Source organism: Salvelinus alpinus, chromosome 34 (assembly GCF_045679555.1).
Source record: "Salvelinus alpinus chromosome 34, SLU_Salpinus.1, whole genome shotgun sequence".
Classification (NCBI taxonomy): domain Eukaryota; kingdom Metazoa; phylum Chordata; class Actinopteri; order Salmoniformes; family Salmonidae; genus Salvelinus; species Salvelinus alpinus.
In genome coordinates, this window is record NC_092119.1 from 4588292 (window position 1) to 4610862 (window position 22571).

The window sequence follows — 22571 nt, forward strand, 5'->3', positions numbered from 1 at the left end:
ATGAGCTGGAGCACACCCAGAAACTATCTATACTAACTAACTATTTTGTGTGGAGGTGCTGACTCATGGCGAATAAACTATCAACTATAAAAACTAAAGACAGTCGCACACTCCATATATAAACTCCCAGTCATTTATTGGATGGTGATTTACCCGATAAATTACTTCCTCCCCAAAAAATCTAATCTGGTTTTCTGTGCCCACTACAGCACAGAGACAGCCTTAGTTAAAGTGGTATATGATCCTAGAGCCAACACAGATGTCAAACAGCTCTCTATCCGTGTACTCTTGAATTTAAGTGCTGCATTCGACACTGTTAACCAAGATGTCCTTCTGGACAGACTGGAGAGGTGGGTTGGTCTCTCCGGTCCAGGAGAGGTGGGTTGGGCTCTCAGGTCCAGGAGAGGTGGGTTGTCCTCTCCGGTCCAGGAGAGGTGGGTTGTCCTCTCCGGTCCAGGAGAGGTGGGTTGGGCTCTCAGGTCCAGGAGAGATGGGTTGGCCTCTCCGGTCCAGGAGAGGTTGGTTGGCCTCTCAGGTCCAGGAGAGGTGGGTTGGCCTCTCCGGTCCAGGAGAGGTGGGTTGGGCTCTCAGGTCCAGGAGAGGTGGGTTGGCCTCTCCGGTCCAGGAGAGGTGGGTTGGGCTCTCAGGTCCAGGAGAGGTGGGTTGGGCTCTCAGGTCCAGGAGAGGTGGGTTGTCCTCTCCGGTCCAGGAGAGGTGGGTTGGCCTCTCCGGTCCAGGAGAGGTGGGTTGGTCTCTCCGGTCCAGGAGAGGTTGGTTGGCCTCTCAGGTCCAGGAGAGGTGGGTTGGCCTCTCCGGTCCAGGAGAGGTGGGTTGGGCTCTCAGGTCCAGGAGAGGTGGGTTGGCCTCTCCGGTCCAGGAGAGGTGGGTTGGGCTCTCCGGTCCAGGAGAGGTGGGTTGGCCTCTCCGGTCCAGGAGAGGTGGGTTGGACTCTCCGGTCCAGGAGAGGTGGGTTGTCCTCTCCGGTCCAGGAGAGGTGGGTTGGCCTCTCCGGTCCAGGAGAGATGGGTTGGCCTCTCCGGTCCAGGAGAGGTGGGTTGGCCTCTCCGGTCCAGGAGAGGTGGGTTGGCCTCTCCGGTCCAGGACAGGTGGGTTGGCCTCTCAGGTCCAGTTCTAAATTGGTTTAGGACCTATTTAACCAGTCAAGAGTTTTTTGTCAACATTGGTAAACATAACTCAGTGAAAATAGATATCACGTGGCGGTCCCCAAGGTTCGATTTGGGATCCGGTACTGTTCAGTTTATATGTGTTACCCTTTGGCAGTGTTATCAGAAAGCACGGGCATTGATTTTCACTGCTAAGCAGACAATACACAACTTTGCATTTCTGTATCACCAGAGGTTATTAGTTAGTATTAGACTGTATTAGTGATTTAAATAATTGGATGGCTTACAACTTCCTCTAGCTAAATCAAGACGAGACCGAGGTACTTATTGTTGGAGCCAAAGCACAGACAATACAAATAGAACACCAGGTCAAAAACCGATGTGTCATTTTAGATTCTGAATTCAATTTCGAATCACACAATAAGAATGTGAACAAAATAGCTTTTTTTTACCAGCTGAGGAACATTGCCAAAGTTATGGCCCTTTCTATCTCAGGCTGATACAGAGAGATTCATCCATGTATTTATTACAAGCATGCTTGACTACTGTAATGCTCTCCTGTCTGGTCTACCCAAGAAAGCCATTGGTCAACTGCAAAACATACAGAATGCTGCAGAACGAGTACTGACCAAGATCAGACGGAGAGGACACATTACACCTGTTTTAAAGTCTCTCCACTGGCTGCCTGTGGGATTTAGAATTAATTTTAAGATTTTTCTATTCAATTTTGCACCCCAATACATGTCAGACCTGCTTTTAAGTTATAACACCATCTCTCCCCCTCTCTCCTCCTCACTCCCCCTCTCCCCATCTCCTCCCCTCACTAACCCCCCTCTCCCCATTTCCTCCCCTCACTACCGCCCCTCTCGCCCTCCCTCCCCCATCTCCTCCCTTCACTAACCCCCACTCTTCCCCTCTACCTCTCACCTCTCACTCCCCTTCTCCCCCATCCTCTCCCCTCACTAACACCCTTCTCTTCCCCATCTCTTCCCATCACTAAACCCCCTCTCTCCCCCTCTACCCCTCACTCCCCTTCTCCCCCACCCTCTCGCCTCACTAAACCCCCTCTCTCCCCCTCTACCCCTCACTCCCCTTCTCCCCCATCCTCTCCCCTCACTAACACCCTTCTCTTCCCCATCTCTTCCCATCACTAAACCCCCTCTCTCCCCCTCTACCTCTCACTCCCCTTCTCCCCCATCCTCTCCCCTCACTAACACCCTTCTCTTCCCCATCTCTTCCCATCATTAAACCCCTTCTCTTCCCCTGACCTCCTGTATTCCCCTGCATGCAAGTGCTACCTCTAAAAAGGTGTGTGATTAAGTGTACTAGCCATTAGCTGGCTAAATAGTGGGGCTTTGACACCGAGATGGACAAATACTCAATACTCTCCACTTAACATTGAACCGTTTCCTGGAGGAGTCCAGCAGCGTGTCCTGATGATCCCCTTAGAAAACAGTCATTGTCTGTGGCCCAAGTATCTCTCCTTCCTCCTAAAGTGTGCTCTTGTTCACTTCCCTTCAATGAATTAAAAGGAAATGGCCGGTACAAGAAATATGGTGGAAACTCCCACTAGCCTATTTTTTTTCTACCAACTATCAACGCTTTTAGATTTGTGGGAGTTAGTGAACGAGTGCACACTTCAGGAGGAAGGAGACTGCATAGGTTGCAGTGGGAGGTGAGGTATGGCCACTGAAGTCAGAAGGGAGCTGAAGCATTCCTTAAGTGGCTCATTAGTCTTAAAGAAACAGGCAGCCATTTCCTAGGGCTGACCCTGGTGATGCTTTCCTAGGGCTGACCCTGGTGATGCTTTCCTAGCGCTGACCCTGGTGATGCTTTCCTAGGGCTGACCCTGGTGATGCTTTCCTAGGGCTGACCCTGGTGATGCTTTCCTAGCGCTGACCCTGGTGATGCTTTCCTAGGGCTGACCCTGGTGATGCTTTCCTAGGGCTGACCCAGGTGATGCTTTCCTAGCGCTGACCCTGGTGATGCTTTCCTAGCGCTGACCCTGGTGATGCTTTCCTAGGGCTGACAGTGTTCATTAACAACTTCAGGGACAGGAATACATGTAGATGGCACTCTCTCTCTCTCTCTCTCTCTCTCTCTCTCTCTCTCTCTCTCTCTCTCTCTCTCTCTCTCTCTCTCTCTCTCTCTCTCTCTCTCTCTCTCTCTCATCCTCAACACACACATAGCCAGGTTGTCAGTCATCATGGTGTTAGATGTGAGTAATCACAAACCTGATTGAGGTGTGTGAGAGAGAACACTGACTGTAGAATCTAGAATTCAACATTCCAGAATATCATCCAGTCCATAGTTCGCTAGATGGATCCAGTCCACTAGATAGATCCAGTCCTCTAGATAGATCCAGTCCACTAGCTAAATCCAGTCCACTAGCTAAATCCAGTCCACTAGAAACTAACACATTGGTTAGTAGGACATCAGACATACACCTCTGCTTTAACCAACTTCAGACATGCAAACACACACACACACACCACATCGCACCGCAGCAGGAAAAGACACTTGTTGCATTTCTGACATACCTGGGTGTGTATGATTGGCAGGTTGGGGGTGTGGTCACATTCAACCAGATGGGAGCAGTGAGTACATTGCAACTCAGACACAGGTAACTTCTGTGTGTGTGTGTGTGTGTGTGTGTGTGCGTGACCTGAACAAGGTGACCAGGGGGAGGTACTAGGCTCTCTGGGCACGGGGCAAGAGGAGTGGTATATAATTTGTAATATGCGGGAGGGATGAGCTGTGTGTGTGTGTGTGTGTGTGTGTGTGTGTGTGTGTGTGTGTGTGTGTGTGTGTGTGTGTGTGTGTGTGTGTGTGTGTGTGTGTGTGTGTGTGTGTGTGTGTGTGTGTGTGTGTGTGTGTGTGTGTGTGTGTGCTGGCTGTGGCATTGTTTGACTCATATTCAAATATTTGATTTATATTCAATGACTCATTAGTGTGTGTGTGTGTGTGTGTGTGTGTGTGTGTGTGTGTGTGTGTGTGTGTGTGTGTGTGTGTGTGTGTGTGTGTGTGTGTGTGTGTGTGTGTGTGTGTGTGTGTGTGTGTGTGTGTGTGTGTGTGTGTGTGTGTGTGTGTGTGTGTGTTCAGAGAAATCAGTAAAGGAAGTGGGGCAGTGCTTTGGAGGCCTATACAGGGTGATGACCAGCACTGATGGCTGACATTTAAACAGATGCTCACTATAATAAGCAGATTGTCAAGTCACATACAACAAGCCAGTTCATCCAAAATATGAAAAGGAGAGAGGAGAGAGGAGAGGAGAGAGGAGAGGAGAGAGGAGAGGAGAGAGGAGAGGGGAGAGAGGAGAGGAGAGAGGAGAGGAGAGAGGAGAGAGGAGAGAGCACAGAGGAGAGGGGAGAGGGGAGAGAGGAGAGGAGAGGAGAGAGGAGAGAGGAGAGAGAGGAGAGAGGAGAGGGGAGAGGAGAGAGGAGAGAGGAGAGAAGTGTTCCGTTTTTAGCCTGCTAGCTACGTTAGCTGGTAAACCTTGTGTGTTCAATGTTCAAGCTAGCTACGGCTACTTAGCTAGCTTGCTAACATTTTCTTTATTCAGTCTGTTTTGTACTCAAAGAAATCTAACAATAGCATCATTTAGCTTGGGCTTGGAGCCTCAAGACTCGTGACTTGACTTTGACTTGAAATTATTTGGCCAGGATTTGTAATGTTTTGTCACTCATTTTGTGGCACAGTCTCCGTGACTTGACTGAAGAAATAAACTTGTATCTCGACTTGACTTGCTCTTAGAATACACGACTTTGACTTGACTCGAGACTTGACCCGTTCTTCTTGGGACTCGACTTGAGACTCGACCTGTTCTACTTGAAACTTGACTCGAGACTTGACCCGTTCTTCTTGGGACTCGACTTGAGACTCGACCTGTTCTACTTGAAACTCGACTTGAGACTCGACCTGTTCTACTTGAAACTTGACTCGAGACTTGACCCGTTCTACTTGGGACTCGACTTGAGACTCGACCTGTTCTACTTGAAACTTGACTCGAGACTTGACCCGTTCTTCTTGAAACTCGACTCGAGACTCGACCCGTTCTACTTGAAACTCGACTTGAGACTCGACCCGTTCTACTTGAAACTCGACTTGAGACTCGACCTGTTCTACTTGAAACTTGACTCGAGACTTGACCCGTTCTACTTGGGACTCGACTTGAGACTCGACCTGTTCTACTTGAAACTTGACTCGAGACTTGACCCGTTCTTCTTGGGACTCGACTTGAGACTCGACCTGTTCTACTTGAAACTTGACTCGAGACTTGACCCGTTCTACTTGGGACTCGACTTGAGACTCGACCTGTTCTACTTGAAACTTGACTCGAGACTTGACCCGTTCTTCTTGGGACTCGACTTGAGACTCGACCTGTTCTACTTGAAACTTGACTCGAGACTTGACCCGTTCTTCTTGGGACTCGACTTGAGACTCGACCCGATCTACTTGAAACTTGACTCGAGACTTGACCCGTTCTTCTTGGGACTCGACTTGAGACTCGACCTGTTCTACTTGAAACTTGACTCGAGACTTGACCCGTTCTTCTTGGGACTCGACTTGAGACTCGACCTGTTCTACTTGAAACTTGACTCGAGACTCGACCCGTTCTACTTGAAACTCGACTCGAGACTTGAACCCGTTCTACTTGGGACTCGACTTGAATAATTCATAAAAAATATATATGAATACTGTATGAGCGTAAACAAATACTTGTCAGCAAGTTTTCATAGAATTGATTCGAACTCAATGTAATTGTATGTTAATTTTAATCAGGAAAAAGGAAAATACTTCCATTCTGTATGAACAAAAGTTTCTTATCAAGCCCTTTGCATTGATGTTCCTGAAGAGACTCTTGCTTGGTTGGTAGTGGGAGTCTGAGCCTGTGGGAAAACCAGGGGCGCAACTTTCACTGGGGGCGGGGGGGACATGAACCCCCAGCCACATTCAAAAATTTCATTTTTTGTCCCCCCCAGTTTTATTACTGCACTGTGATACAAAAGGTGGGAACTGGTGTGCTTCAGGACCATGCAGACGCCTGGGTAGGCTGTTTCACGGTTTTAGACGGCTGAATGTAGGACCACACGGACACCAAAGAGTGTGCGGTAAGGCTGACTGGTTCTCAAAAGCTAGTGTATAGGAACAGCATGGGAGAAATGAGGCAGCTGATGTCTGTCTGTGTTGCGCTTTTTCTCCGAGTTGTAAAAGCAAGCAGAGCAGAAACTTGCTACTCTTTAGTTGACTGATCTAGTTTGCAAGGTAACTGCTGTTTGAGAGAAACATTTTTATTCCCAGTGCTGAGCTAGAAGTGTAAGTGACATGTTATGTTAGCTAATGTATCATCCCCTCTCCACTGAAGTGAATGATCTATTAGCAGGTAGATTGCTAGCTAGTAGCCACCACAGCCAGTTCAGCTCTAGCTAGCCTCTAGCTAGAGCTAGAGCTTGTTTTGTCTTGTTTCAACAGAAGTCAATTTGATGATGTACCATTGTACCATGAGCTAGCCAAAAGTTGGCTAACATTAGCTAGCTAGCGCACTAACTTTAGCTATTATTTTTGGACATGATTTGGAAAGGCACAAACCTGTCTATATAAGGTACCACAGTTGACAGTACATGTCAGAGCAAAAACCAAGCCATGATGTCAAAGGAATTGTCCGTAGAGCTCCGAGACAGGATTGTTTCAAGGCACAGATCTGGGGAAGGGTAGCAACTTTTTTTGCAGCGTTGAAGGTCCCCATGAACACAGTGGCCTCCATCATTCTTAAATGGAAGAAGTTTGGAACCACCAAGACTCTTCATAGAGCTGGCCATCCAGCCAAAATGAGCAATCGTGGGAGAAGGGCCTTGGTTAAGGAGGTGACGAAGAACCCGATGGTCACTCTGACAGAGCTCTGGAGTTCCTCTGTGGAGATGGGAGAGCCTTCCAGGAGGACAACCATCTCTGCAGCACTCCCCCAATCAGGCCTTTATGGTAAAGTGACCAGACGGATGGGCACATGACAAGTTAGGCAAAAGGCACTTAAAGACTCTCAGGCCATGAGAAACAAAATTCTCTGGTCTGATGAAACCAAGATGGAATTCTTTGGCCTGAATGCCAAGGATCACGTCTGGAGGAAACCTGGCACCATCCCTACGGTGAAGCACGGTGGTGGCAGCATCATGCTTTGGGGATGGTTTTCAGCGGCAGGGACTGGGAGACTAGTCAGGATCGATGGAAAGATGAACGGAGCAAAGTACAGAGAGATCCTTGATGAAAACCTGCTCCAGAGCACTCAGGACCTCAGACTGGGGCGAAGGTTCACCTTCCAACAGGACAACGACCATAAGCACACAGCCAAGATAACGCAGGAGTGGCTTCGAGACAAGTCTCGGAATGTCCTTGAGTGACCCAGCCAGAGCCCGGACTTGAACCCGATCGAACATCTCTGGAAATACCTGAAAATAGCTGTGCAGCAATGCTCCCCATCCAACCTGACGGAGCTTGAGAGTATCTGCAAAGAAGAATGGGAGTACCTCCCCAATTACAGGTGTGCCAAGCTTGTAGGTCATACCCAAGAAGACTCAAGGCTTTAATTGCTGTCAAAGATGCTCCAACGAAGTACTGAGTAAAGGGTCTGAATACTTATGTAATTGTGATATTTCAGTTTTTTTGTTGTTGTAATGACTTGGCAAAAATATCTAAAAACCTGTTTTGTTTTGTCATTATGAGGTATTGTAGATTGATGAGGGAAAAAAAATATTTATTCCATTTTAGAATAAGGCTGTAACTTAATAAGAAAATGTGGAAAAAAAATCTAAGCATCTGAATACTTTCCGAATGCAGATTTTGCTGTGAAGAGACATACGATTTAGACCTGACGGAGCTTGAGAGGATCTGCAAAGAAGAATGGGAGTAACTCCCCAAATACAGGTGTGCCTAGCTTGTTTGTTTTGGTATTGTTCATATGTAGCTTGTTTTTATTCACAGGTTCAAGGATAGGCTGAAGAATTGCAACATTTACCTGGAATTAACTCTGCAAATAGCACTGCTAGGTGATCTGAAAAGTCATAGTCAATCGATCAATAACATAATAATACTCTTAGCAAAAATGTTTATCTTGAATTTACAATCTGTAGAAACTACGAGAATAGAAAGGCTCAGAACTTTTGTGAAACACGACAGCACAGTTGAAGAAAAGATGGCAGCTGGAAATCAATACTGGATGGTCTTCAGAGATAGATGGGAGACGTTGAGGATAGATGGGAGGGGTTGAGGGTAGCTGAAGGATGGGACTAGATGGTCTTCAGAGATAGATGGGAGGGGTTGAGGGAAGCTGAAGGATGGGACTGGATGGTGGTCAGAGATAGATGGGAGGGGTTCAGAGATAGCACAGTTGAAGAAAAGATGGCAAATAGAAGTCACAACTGCTTGTGCTTCAGAGATAGATTGGAGGGGTTGAGGGGAGCTGAAGGATGGGACTAAAAACAAACAAAAGATAACTAACGTCAAATATTCTGTGTCCGTAAAACGTATTTAGTATGTATAAACTGGAAGCAGAACCCTAAGTGTTGTTGTCCATTAGTTTACTCCAATTAAGGGAGGGGTGGAAGGGTTAGGGGGAAATAATAAAGGAAAATATATAATATATATCGATTTATAAAAAATATATATGGGGGATAAAAACAATGAAACACTTTTTAAAATGTGTTGCATCGTGATATCTCCACTCTTTCTACATTTCTAATGGATATTTTCATCTCTATCACATGAAACTACTAGTTTTACTAACATCATAACAAACCTGCTTCCTCTCATTAAGGGGCTACATAGTTTTACTAACATTATAACAAACCTGCTTCCTCTCATTAAGGGGCTGCATACTGAGTTGCAGTAGTGCTATGCAGAAAAGCACATACACACTGAAACATACTATAGGGCTGTGGTGGCCATGACATTTTGTCAGACACTTTGTTGTTATGCGAAAGACTGCCGGTCTTATGGTAATTAGCATAATCACGTTTGACCGTTAATTAACACGTTTAGCGTCTCTAGGTCTCCACACATTACAAAGACACATAAAAAGCAGCTGATGCCTTTTGAACATTTTTGTATTTAAAAAGTCTAATAAATCAATTGAATATACACCATCACAATGAATATATTATCTCTTTTAGGCAGGTCTAAAGAAACATTATGATATGAGGACAATTCAGAACTTGAGTTGGTCTTGCTGAATGTTATCTGGCTATGCTCCGTGCCATAGGCTGTAGGCTTGTTCATTTAGCAGACAAGATATGCTTATAAGTCCCGTGCCATTATTTTATATTACAGTGCCTTCGGAAAGTATTCACGCCCCTTGGCTTTTTCAACGTTTTGTTGTGTTACAGTCTGAATTTAAAAATAGTGTTACGCTCGCTGTCCTCAAACTCCCTGTCATAAATGAACCAAGGTGCAGCGTGGTAGGCGTACATTTTCTTTAATGAAATGTTCCACCAAAAAAACAACTCAACGAACGTAAAGCTAGGAGTGCAAACATGTGCAACACAAAAAGACAAGATCCCACAAAAGAAAGTGGGAAAAAGGGCTGCCTAAGTATGATTCCCAATCAGAGACAACGGTAGACAGCTGCCTCTGATTGGGAACCATACTCGGCCAAAAACAAAGAAATAGACAACATAGAATGCCCACCCCAAATCACACCCTGACCTAACCAAATAGAGAAATAAAATGGCTCTCTAAGGTCAGGGCGTGACAAATAGATTACATAGGGATTGCTTTTTTGTTCACTGGCCTACACACAATACCCCATAATGTCAAAGTGGAATTACAGTGCCTTCAGAAAATATTCACACAGCTTGACTTTTTCAACATTTTGTTTTGTTACAAATGTTGGGTCACTGGTCTAAACACTACCCCACTACTACGCCAAAGTGGAACTATGATTTTCTAAATGTTTACAAATTAATAAAAAAACTAAAAGCTGAAATGTCTTGAGTCAATAAGTATTTAACCACTGTGTTATGGCAAGACTTAATAAGATCAGCTGTAAAAATGCTTAATAAGTTGCACTATTATTGTGTGCAATAATAGTGTTTACTATGATTTCTGAATGACTGTCACGCCCTGACCTTAGTATTCTATGTTTTCTGTATTATTTTGGTTAGGTCAGGGTGTGACGAGGGTGAATATGCGTGTTTTTTGTATTGTCTAGGGTTTATGTATTGTCTAGGGGTGTTTGTAAGTCTAGGCATATCGTAGGTCTATGGTGGCCTGAATTGGTTCCCAATCAGAGACAGCTGTTTATCGTTGTCTCTGATTGGGGATCCTATTTAGGTTGCCTTTTTCCATTTTGGTTTTGTGGGTAGTTGTCTATGTGTAGTTGCATGTCAGCACTCGTTTGATTAGCTTCACGTTCATTTTGTTAGTTTGTTTAAGTGTTCTTCGTTAATAAAAGAAGAAAGTATTCAAATCACTCTGCGCCTTGATCTCCTCGTAATGACGAACGTGACAATGACTACCTCATCTCTGTACCCCACACATACAATTATCTGGAAGGTCACTCAGGCGAGCAGTGAATTTCAAACACAGATTCCACCACAAAGAACAGGGAGGTTTTCCAACGCCTCGCAAAGAATGGCACCGATTGGTAGATGAGTGAATATCACTTTGAGCATGGGGAAGTAAGTTATTAACTTACACTTTGGATGGTGTATCAATACACCCAGTCACTACAAAGATACAGGCATCCTTCCTAACTCAGTTTGCCGGAGAGGAAGGAAACCGCCCAGGGATTTCACAAGGAGGCCAATGGCAACTTTAAAACAGTTATAGAGTTTAATGGCCGTGATAGGAGAAAACTGAGAATTTATCAACAACATTGTAGTTACTCCACAATACTACCCTAATTGACAGAGTGAAAAGAAAGAATCCTGTACAGAATACATGCATCCTGTTTGCAACAAGGCACTAAAGTAATACTGCAAAGAAAAATTGGCAAAGCAATTCACTTTTATGTTTGGGGCAAATCCAATACAACACATTACTGAGTATCACTCTCCATATTTGCAATCATAGTGGTGGCTGGATCATGTTATGGGTATGCTTGTAATCATTAAGGACTAGGGAGGTTTTCTGGATAAAAAAGAAATGGAAATGAGCTAAGCACCGGCAAAATTCTAGAAGAAAACCTGGTTCAATCTGCTTTCCACCAGACATTGGGAGATAAATTCACCTTTCAGGAGGACAATAACCTAAAACACATGGCCAAATATACACTGGAGAGGCTCACCAAGAAGACCATGAAGGTTCCTGAGTGGCCGAGATACAGTTCTGACTTAAATCTACCTGAAAATTATTGTCTAGCAATGATCAATAACCAATTTGACAGAACTTGAAGAATTTAGAAAATAATTATGGGCAAATGTTGCACAATCCAGGTGTGCAAAGCTCTTAGAAATTTACCCAGAAAGACTCACAGCTGTAATCGCTGCCAAAGGTGATTCTAAAATGTATTGACTCAGAGGATTCAATACTGATCTAATCAAGATATAGTAGTTTTATTTAAATTAAAAAATGTTTTTACAAATGTTCGAATTTTTCTTACACTTTGAAATTTCAGAGATATTTTGTGTAGATCCTTGACAAAAAAATGACAATTTAATAAAAGTTGAATCCCACTTTGTAACACAATAAAATGTGGAAAAAGTCAAAGGGTGTGAATACTTTATGAAGGCACTGTATATGATGTTATATTAAGAAAAATGTAATTGAACTTAAGTGAATAATATATAGGAAGAATATTTGTCCCATTCCGGAGCGAGTACGCATATGAACTGGCTATGTTGAGCGAAGAAGTGATCATATGAAACAGGTCCTATAAAACATTCCCTTGATAAAGCAATCCTTGGATAGCTTTTCAGAATGCACCGATAACTTGGTCCACGTGGAAAACTAAAGGCATGGAAACCGTAAATGACTTAGAATATAGGAAATACATGTATTTCCATGACAGAATTAAGAAGCAATTTTGGACTGACCCTAACCCCCTTCACAGACCAGACCATAGAGAAAGGACTGTTCAAACCCCCTTTCACAGACCAGACCATAGAGTAAGGACTGTTCAAACCCCCTTTCACAGACCAGACCATAGAGAAAGGACTGTTCAAACCCCCTTTCACAGACCAGACCATAGAGAAAGGCTTGGATGTAAATAGCTTGTGTTAGATCTTCCCATGGGTTGATATCTATGCTCCTGGGTGGCCTGCATGAGGAAACAAGCCAAAGCGCCAAAGACAAATTTCCATTGTGTAAACTTAATGGACAATAACGTTTTTCTAATTTCATCTTATCTAAACACATAACTATCCCAGCCTGTACACTGGTTAGAGAGAGACAGATCACTTCTGATTAAACCTACCGTATTGTGTTTACACATGTCTTATTTTAAGCAACGAGCGAGGAGATGAAGGGAGGGGAGTGGAGAAATTACAAAACTCTCTCTGACATTAAGGCAGTATAAGGTAATATGGATTTGTCCTAAACCAACATGTGAAATCCCATGAAATCCTGAATAATGATCTGTCAGCTACTTTCAACACAGGATCAGGCTGTAGGCTCTGCATTATGACATCATGACATTTGACTCCACAGGGACAGGCTTGGGAAAAGATTCCACATGCTTTCCGGAACACAAACAAACACACACACACACACACACACACACACACACACAAACACACACACACACACACACACATACACACACACACACACACACACACACACACACACACACACACACACACACACACACACACACACACACACACACACACACACACACACACACACACACACACACACACACACACACACACACACACACACACACACACACACACACACACACACACACACACTCAAACACGCAAACAAGCACACTCAAAATCATAAAAGCCAGTACACACTGTCACAACATGTCCCAGCACTGTCATTATCATCAGTCATGTTCACAGGTGGTTAATGGTAGAAGAAAGACTGGCATTACTCTTCAATAATCAAAATCCAAAGAGAAATATGCTGCTGAAATGAACAAGAACGGTGTCATTTCAAAGAGACATCACTGGAATTTATACTATACACTTTTACTAAATTAATTTCATTTTAATAACTTTGAAGTATTAACTAACATTGGAATGTTTCTCAATAAAATGGAAGAAGATGGGGACTTTAAACGGGATGAGTTTCCCCTGTACAGAGTGGGGTTAGGGTGGTGAGTTTCCCCTGTATAGAGTGGGGTTTGGGTAGTGAGTTTCCCCTGTAGAGAGTGGGGTTAGGGTAGTGAGTTTCCCCTGTAGAGAGTGGGGTTAGGGTTGTGAGTTCCCCTGTAGAGAGTGGGGTTAGGGTGGTGAGTTTCCCCTGTATAGAGTGGGGTTTGGGTAGTGAGTTTCCCCTGTAGAGAGTGGGGTTAAGGTTGTGAGTTTCCCCTGTAGAGAGTGGGGTTAGGGTGGTGAGTTTCCCCTGTATAGAGTGGAGTTAGGGTGGTGAGTTTCCCCCTGTATAGACTGGAGTTAGGGTGGTGAGTTTCCCCTGTATAGAGTGGAGTTAGGGTGGTGAGTTACCCCTGTATAGACTGGAGTTAGGGTTGTGAGTTACCCCTGTATAAACTGGAGTTAGGGTGGTGAGTTACCCCTGTATAGACTGGAGTTAGGGTGGTGAGTTTCCCCCTGTATAGAGTGGAGTTAGGGTGGTGAGTTACCCTGTATAGACTGGAGTTAGGGTGGTGAGTTTCCCCCTGTATAGAGTGGAGTTAGGGTGGTGAGTTTCCCCTGTATAGAGTGGAGTTAGGGTGGTGAGTTTCCCCTGTATAGAGTGGGGTTAGGGTGGTGAGTTTCCCCTGTATAGAGTGGAGTTAGGGTGGTGAGTTTCCCCTGTATAGAGTGGAGTTAGGGTGGTGAGTTTCTCCCTGTATAGAGTGGAGTTAGGGTGGTGAGTTTCCCCCTGTATAGAGTGGAGTTAGGGTGGTGAGTTTCCCCTGTATAGAGTGGAGTTAGGGTGGTGAGTTTCCCCCTGTATAGACTGGAGTTAGGGTGGTGAGTTTCCCCTGTATAGAGTGGAGTTAGGGTGGTGAGTTTCCCCTGTATAGAGTGGAGTTAGGGTGGTGAGTTTCCCCTGTATAGAGTGGGGTTTGGGTAGTGAGTTTCCCCCTGTATAGAGTGGGGTTTGGGTAGTGAGTTTCCCCCTGTATAGAGTGGGGTTAGTTTGGTGAGTTTCCCCTGTATAGAGTGGAGTTAGGGTGGTGAGTTTCCCCCTGTATAGACTGGAGTTAGGGTGGTGAGTTTCCCCTGTATAGAGTGGAGTTAGGGTGGTGAGTTTCCCCTGTATAGAGTGGAGTTAGGGTGGTGAGTTTCCCCCTGTATAGACTGGAGTTAGGGTGGTGAGTTTCCCCTGTATAGAGTGGAGTTAGGGTGGTGAGTTTCCCCCTGTATAGAGTGGGGTTAGGGTGGTGAGTGTCCCCTGTATAGAGTGGAGTTAGGGTGGTGAGTTTCCCCTGTATAGAGTGGAGTTAGGGTGGTGAGTTTCCCCTGTATAGAGTGGAGTTAGGGTGGTGAGTTTCCCCTGTATAGAGTGGAGTTAGGGTGGTGAGTTTCCCCCTGTATAGACTGGGGTTAGGGTGGTGAGTTACCCCTGTATAGAGTGGAGTTAGGGTGGTGAGTTTCCCCTGTATAGAGTGGAGTTAGGGTGGTGAGTTTCCCCCTGTATAGAGTGGGGTTTGGGTGGTGAGTTTCCCCTGTATAGAGTGGGGTTAGGGTTGTGATTTACCCCTGTATAGAGTTGGGTTAGTGTTGTGAGTTACCCCCTGTATAGAGTGGGGTTTGGGTAGTGAGTTTCCCCTGTATAGAGTGGGGTTTGGGTAGTGAGTTTCCCCCTGTATAGAGTGGGGTTTGGGTAGTGAGTTTCCCCCTGTATAGAGTGGGGTTTGGGTAGTGAGTTTCCCCCTGTATAGAGTGGGGTTTGGGTAGTGAGTTTCCCCCTGTATAGAGTGGGGTTTGGGTAGTGAGTTTCCCCTGTATAGAGTGGGGTTTGGGTAGTGAGTTTCCCCCTGTATAGAGTGGGGTTTGGGTAGTGAGTTTGCCCCTGTATAGAGTGGGGTTTGGGTGGTGAGTTTCCCCTGTATAGAGTGGGGTTTGGGTAGTGAGTGTCCCCCTGTATAGAGTGGGGTTTGGGTAGTGAGTTTCCCCCTGTATAGAGTGGGGTTTGGGTAGTGAGTTTCCCCCTGTATAGAGTGGGGTTTGGGTAGTGAGTTTCCCCTGTATAGAGTGGGGTTTGGGTAGTGAGTTTCCCCCTGTATAGAGTGGGGTTTGGGTAGTGAGTTTCCCCCTGTATAGAGTGGGGTTTGGGTAGTGAGTTTCCCCCTGTATAGAGTGGGGTTAGGGTAGTGAGTTTCCCCCTGTATAGAGTGGGGTTTGGGTAGTGAGTTTTCCCCTGTATAGAGTGGGGTTAGGGTAGTGAGTTTCCCCTGTATAGAGTGGGGTTTGGGTAGTGAGTTTCCCCCTGTATAGAGTGGGGTTTGGGTAGTGAGTTTCCCCTGTATAGAGTGGGGTTTGGGTAGTGAGTTTCCCCCTGTATAGAGTGGGGTTTGGGTAGTGAGTTTCCCCCTGTATAGAGTGGGGTTTGGGTAGTGAGTTTCCCCTGTATAGAGTGGGGTTTGGGTAGTGAGTTTCCCCCTGTATAGAGTGGGGTTTGGGTAGTGAGTTTCCCCCTGTATAGAGTGGGGTAGTGAGTTTCCCCCTGTATAGAGTGGGGTAGTGTGTTTCCCCCTGTATAGAGTGGGGTAGTGAGTTTCCCCCTGTATAGAGTGGGGTAGTGAGTTTCCCCCTGTATAGAGTGGGGTAGTGAGTTTCCCCCTGTATAGAGTGGGGTTTGGGTAGTGAGTTTCCCCCTGTATAGACTGGGGTTAGGGTGGTGAGTTACCCCTGTATAGAGTGGAGTTAGGGTGGTGAGTTTCCCCTGTATAGAGTGGAGTTAGGGTGGTGAGTTTCCCCCTGTATAGAGTGGGGTTTGGGTGGTGAGTTTCCCCTGTATAGAGTGGGGTTAGGGTTGTGATTTACCCCTGTATAGAGTTGGGTTAGTGTTGTGAGTTACCCCCTGTATAGAGTGGGGTTTGGGTAGTGAGTTTCCCCTGTATAGAGTGGGGTTTGGGTAGTGAGTTTCCCCCTGTATAGAGTGGGGTTTGGGTAGTGAGTTTCCCCCTGTATAGAGTGGGGTTTGGGTAGTGAGTTTCCCCCTGTATAGAGTGGGGTTTGGGTAGTGAGTTTCCCCCTGTATAGAGTGGGGTTTGGGTAGTGAGTTTCCCCTGTATAGAGTGGGGTTTGGGTAGTGAGTTTCCCCCTGTATAGAGTGGGGTTTGGGTAGTTAGTTTCCCCTGTATAGAGTGGGGTTTGGGTAGTGAGTTTCCCCTGTATAGAGTGGGGTTTGGGTAGTGAGTTTCCCCCTGTATAGAGTGGGGTTTGGGTAGTGAGTTTCCCCCTGTATAGAGTGGGGTTTGGGTAGTGAGTTTCCCCCTGTATAGAGTGGGGTTTGGGTAGTGAGTTTCCCCTGTATAGAGTGGGGTTTGGGTAGTGAGTTTCCCCCTGTATAGAGTGGGGTTTGGGTAGTGAGTTTCCCCCTGTATAGAGTGGGGTTTGGGTAGTGAGTTTCCCCCTGTATAGAGTGGGGTTAGGGTAGTGAGTTTCCCCCTGTATAGAGTGGGGTTTGGGTAGTGAGTTTTCCCCTGTATAGAGTGGGGTTAGGGTAGTGAGTTTCCCCTGTATAGAGTGGGGTTTGGGTAGTGAGTTTCCCCCTGTATAGAGTGGGGTTTGGGTAGTGAGTTTCCCCTGTATAGAGTGGGGTTTGGGTAGTGAGTTTCCCCCTGTATAGAGTGGGGTTTGGGTAGTGAGTTTCCCCCTGTATAGAGTGGGGTTTGGGTAGTGAGTTTCCCCTGTATAGAGTGGGGTTTGGGTAGTGAGTTTCCCCCTGTATAGAGTGGGGTTTGGGTAGTGAGTTTCCCCCTGTATAGAGTGGGGTAGTGAGTTTCCCCCTGTATAGAGTGGGGTAGTGTGTTTCCCCCTGTATAGAGTGGGGTAGTGAGTTTCCCCCTGTATAGAGTGGGGTAGTGAGTTTCCCCCTGTATAGAGTGGGGTAGTGAGTTTCCCCCTGTATAGAGTGGGGTTTGGGTAGTGAGTTTCCCCCTGTATAGAGTGGGGTAGTGAGTTTCCCCTTACACTGTAAAGAGCTTTCAGTGTCTAGAGAAGTTCCATGTACAGTGGGGAGAACAAGTATTTGATACACTGCCGATTTTGCAGGTTTTCCTACTTACAAAGCATGTAGAGGTCTGTCATTTTTATCATAGGTACACTTCAACTATGAGAGACGGAATCTAAAACAAAAATCCAGAAAATCACATTGTATGATTTTTAAATAATTAATTTGCATTTTATTGCATGACATAAGTATTTGATCACCTACCAACCAGTAAGAATTCCGGCTCTCACAGACCTGTTAGTTTTTCTTTAAGAAGCCCTCCTGTTCTCCACTCATTACCTGTATTAACTGCACCTGTTTGAACTCGTTACCTGTATAAAAGACACCTGTCCACACACTCAATCAAACAGATTCCAACCTCTCCACAATGGCCAAGACCAGAGAGCTGTGTAAGGACATCAGGGATAAAATTGTAGACCTGCACAAGGCTGGGATGGGCTACAGGACAATAGGCAAGCAGCTTGGTGAGAAGGAAACAACTGTTGGCGCAATTATTAGAAAATGGAAGAAGTTCAAGATGACGGTCAATCACCCTCGGTCTGGGGCTCCATGCAAGATTTCACCTCGTGGGGCATCAATGATCATGAGGAAGGTGAGGGATCAGCCCAGAACTACACGGCAGGACCTGGTCAATGACCTGAAGAGAGCTGGGACCACAGTCTCAAAGAAAACCATTAGTAACACACTACGCCGTCATGGATTAAAATCCTGCAGCGCACGCAAGGTCCCCCTGCTTAAGCCAGTGCATGTCCAGGCCCGTCTGAAGTTTGCCAATGACCATCTGGATGATCCAGAGGAGGAATGGGAGAAGGTCATGTGGTCTGATGAGACAAAAATAGAGCTTTTTGGTCTAACTCCACTCGCCGTGTTTGGAGGAAGAAGAAGTATGAGTACAACCCCAAGAACACCATCCCAACCGTGAAGCATGGAGGTGGAAACATCATTCTTTGGGGATGCTTTTCTGCAATGGGGACAGGACGACTGCACCGTATTGAGGGGAGGATGGATGGGGCCATGTATCGCGAGATCTTGGCCAACAACCTCCTTCCCTCAGTAAGAGCATTGAAGATGGGTCGTGGCTGGGTCTTCCAGCATGACAACGACACGAAGCACACAGCCATGGCAACTAAGGAGTGGCTCCGTAAGAAGCATCTCAAGGTCCTGGAGTGGCCTAGCCAGTCTCCAGACCTGAACCCAATAGAAAATCTTTGGAGGGAGCTGAAAGTCCGTATTGCCCAGCGACAGCCCCGAAACCTGAAGGATCTGGAGAAGATCTGTAGGGAGGAGTGGGCCAAAATCCCTGCTGCAGTGTGTGCAAACCTAGTCAAGAACTACAGGAAACGTATGATCTCTGTAATTGCAAACAAAGGTTTCTGTACCAAATATTAAGTTCTGCTTTTCTGATGTATCAAATACTTATGTCATGCAATAAAATGCAAATTAATTACTTAAAAATCATACAATGTGATTTTCTGGATTTTTGTTTTAGATTCCGTCTCTCATAGTTGAAGTGTACCTATGATAAAAATTACAGACCTCTACATGCTTTGTAAGTAGGAAAACCTGCAAAATCGGCAGTGTATCAAATACTTGTTCTCCCCACTGTATGTCCATTCAATTATTATTATTAAATGTGTTGCCTTCTTCCATAGCTGTAAGACCATGCCTTTGTACAGAGATGGAAACTGTTACGAAATACCAAAAAGGTTGACTGCAGTCTACGTTAAGTTAAATAAATAAATGACTTTGGTAAGTGCCTAGGGACCAAATAAAGTAACAGTGTATGATGACACTAGGCGAGACCCAAATGCAGATATCGGAGGCAGACGGTTGGAGTTTAAGATGTTTAATAAATCCAAAAGGAATAGGCAAGAGAATGGTCTTGGACAGGCAAAAGGTCATAACCAGATCAGAGACCAGGAGGTACAGAGTGGCAGGCAGGCTCGAGGTCAGGGCAGGCAGAATGGTCAGGCAGGTGGGTACAGAGTCCAGAACAGGCAAGGGTCAAAACCGGGAGGACTAGAAAAAGGAGAAAAGGCAAAGCAGGAAAACGGGAAAAACCGCTGGTAGGCTTGGACATACAAGACAAAAACTGTCACAGAGAGACAGGAAACACGGGGATAAATACACTGGTACAGAGAGACAGGAAACACAGGGATAAATACACTGGCACAGAGAGACAGGAAACACAGGGATATATATATACACTGGCACAGAGAGACAGGAAACACAGGGATAAATACACTGGCACAGAGAGACAGGAAACACAGGGATAAATATACTGGTACAGAGAGACAGGAAACACAGGGATATATACACTGGTACAGAGAGACAGGAAACACAGGGATAGATACACTGGTACAGAGAGACAGGAAACACAGGGATAAATACACTGGCACAGAGAGACAGGAAACACAGGGATATATATATACACTGGCACAGAGAGACAGGAAACACAGGGATAAATACACTGGCACAGAGAGACAGGAAACACAGGGATAAATATACTGGTACAGAGAGACAGGAAACACAGGGATATATACACTGGTACAGAGAGACAGGAAACACAGGGATAGATACACTGGTACAGAGAGACAGGAAACACAGGGATAGATACACTGGTACAGAGAGACAGGAAACACAGGGATAAATACACTGGCACAGAGAGACAGGAAACACAGGGATAAATACACTGGCACAGAGAGACAGGAAACACAGGGATAAATACACATAGAGACAGGAAACACAGGGATAAATACACTGCCACAGAGAGACAGGAAACACAGGGATAAATACACTGGTACAGATAGACAGGGAACACAGTGATAAATACACTGGCACAGAGAGACAGGAAACACAGGGATAAATACACTGGCACAGAGAGACAGGAAACACAGGGATAAATACACTGGCATAAAGAGACAGGAAACACAGGGATAAATACACTGGCATAAAGAGACAGGAAACACAGGGATAAATACACTGGCACAGAGAGACAGGAAACACAGGGATAAATACACTGGCACAGAGAGACAGGAAACACAGGGATAAATACACTGGTACAGAGAGACAGGAAACACAGGGATAAATACACTGGCACAGAGAGACAGGAAACACAGGGATAAATACACTGGCACAGAGAGACAGGAAACACAGGGATAAATACACTGGTACAGAGAGACAGGAAACACAGGGATAAATACACTGGTACAGAGAGACAGGAAACACAGGGATAAATACACTGGTTCAGAGAGACAGGAAACACAGGGATAAATACACTGGTACAGAGAGACAGGAAACACAGGGATAAATACACTGGCACAGAGAGACAGGAAACACAGGGATAAATGTGATGGGGGATCATATTTAGGCAGCCGTTTCCCGATTGTGCTTTGTGGGATCTTGTCTATGTATAGTTGCCTACGAGCACTACATTAGCTTCACGTTTCGTTTTGCGCTTTATTGTTTTCTTTGAGTTTCATTACCTAATAAAGAGGATGGAACCATACCACGCTGCATCTTGGTCCACTCATTATAACGAACGTGACAGAAGATCCCACCACAAACGGACCAAGCAGCGTGGCCAGGAGAAGCAGATATCCTGGACATGGGAGGATATCTTGGACGGTAAGGGATCCTGGACGTGAGAGATCCTGGAGGGTAAGGGACCCTGGACATGGGAGGATATCTTGGAGGGTAAGGGATCCTGGACGTGAGAGGAGATCCTGGCCGGAAAGCATCGCCTTAAATGGGAGCAGACGGAGGCAGCGAGGGAGGAACAACGACGACACCGGGGTTCACGGCCACGACGGAAGCCCGAGAGGCAGCCTAAAAACATTTTGGGTGGGGGGCACACGGGGTGGTTGGTGGAGCCAGGGTTTGAACCAGAGCCAACTCCCCGTACTCACCGTGGGGAGCATGTGACCGGTCAGGCACCATGTTTTGCGGTGATACGCACTGTGTCTCCAGTGCTCATCCACAGCCCGGTGCGTTCTGTGCCAGCTCCTCGCACTTGTCGTGCTAAAGTGGGTATCTGTCCAGGACGGGTTGTGCCGGCTCAGCGCTCCTGGTCTCCAGTACGCCTCCAGGGTCCAGTACATCCTGCGCCGGCTCTACGTACTGTGTCCCCATTGCGCCTTCACAGCCCAGTGATTCCTGTGCCAGCTACCCGCACTTGCCGTGCGAAGGTGGTCATTTGTCCAGATGCGTTGTGCCAGTTCTACGCTCCAGACCTCCAGTGCGCCTCTACAGTCCAGTACGCCCTGTGCCTGCTCCTCGCGCTCACCCTGAGGTGTGTGTCACCAGCCCGGTTCCACCAGTGCCGGCCCCACGTACCACGCTTCCGGCGACAGTACCCAGTCCAGAGCTTCCGGCGACATTTCCCAGTCCAGAGCTTCCGGCTGCAGTACCCAGTCCAGAGCTTCCGGCGACAGTACCCAGTCCAGAGCTTCCGGCGACAGTTCCCAGTCCAGAGCTTCCGGCGATGATTCACAGTCCAGAACCTCAAACGACGGGCCACAGTTCAGAACCTCCAACGACGGGCCACAGTCCGGAACCTCCAACGACGGGCCACAGTCCGGAACCTCCAATGACGGGCCACAGTTCGGAACCTCCTATGACGGGCCACAGTTCGGAACTTCTTATGACAGGCCACAGTATGACAGGCCACGGCCCGGAGCCTCTGGCGACGATCTACGGTCCGTAGTCCCCGGCGACGACCCACGGTCCGGTTCCTCTGGCGACAATCCACGGTCCGGTGCCTACGGCGACGATCCACGGTCCTGATCCTCCGGCGACGATCCACGGTCTGGAGCCTCCGGCGACAATCCGCGGTCCGATTCTTCCGGCGACGAGCCACGGTCTGGTTCTTCCGGCGACGATCCACGGTCCGGAGCTTCCGGCAATGATCCCCGCACCAGAGCCGCCATTGAAGATGACGTATCCGCGAGCGGAGTGGGTACTTCGCCCCGTACCGGAGCCGCCCCCGACGGTAGATGCCTACCTGGACCCTGCCCTATTGAGTCAGGCTTTGCGGTCAGAGTCCGCACCTTTGGGGGGTGGTACTGTCACACCCTGACCATAGAGAGCTTTTTATTCTCTATGTTGGTTAGGTCGGGGTGTGATTAAGGGTGGGTTATCTAGGTGATTATATATCTA

At 46.6% G+C, this 22571-nt stretch overlaps 1 protein-coding gene across 1 annotated transcript; it reads right to left on the minus strand.

Moving 5' to 3' along the window:
• Positions 1 to 531: 531 nt before the first annotated feature.
• LOC139563487 (golgin subfamily A member 6-like protein 26) lies at positions 532 to 21793 on the minus strand. The gene is made up of 3 exons (XM_071382196.1): positions 21770 to 21793; positions 4953 to 5774; positions 532 to 780 (listed from the first exon to the last, which is right to left on the minus strand). Exons 1-3 carry the CDS (start codon positions 21791 to 21793, stop codon positions 532 to 534), a joined length of 1095 nt encoding a protein of 364 aa, XP_071238297.1.
• Between the last annotated feature and the right edge of the window lie 778 nt (positions 21794 to 22571).

Bases quoted from the DNA above. Each gene is read 5' to 3' on its own strand.
- LOC139563487 (XM_071382196.1), bottom strand. From the start codon at position 21,793: ATGTCGCCGGAAGCTCTGGACTGG. The intron at 5,775-21,769 runs GTACTGTCGCCG...AGTCCCAAGTAG, and splicing joins CGCCGGAAGCTCTGGACTGG to AACGGGTTCAAGTCTCGAGT. The intron at 781-4,952 runs GTAGAACAGGTC...TGGACCTGAGAG, and splicing joins AGTCTCGAGTCAAGTTTCAA to GCCAACCAACCTCTCCTGGA.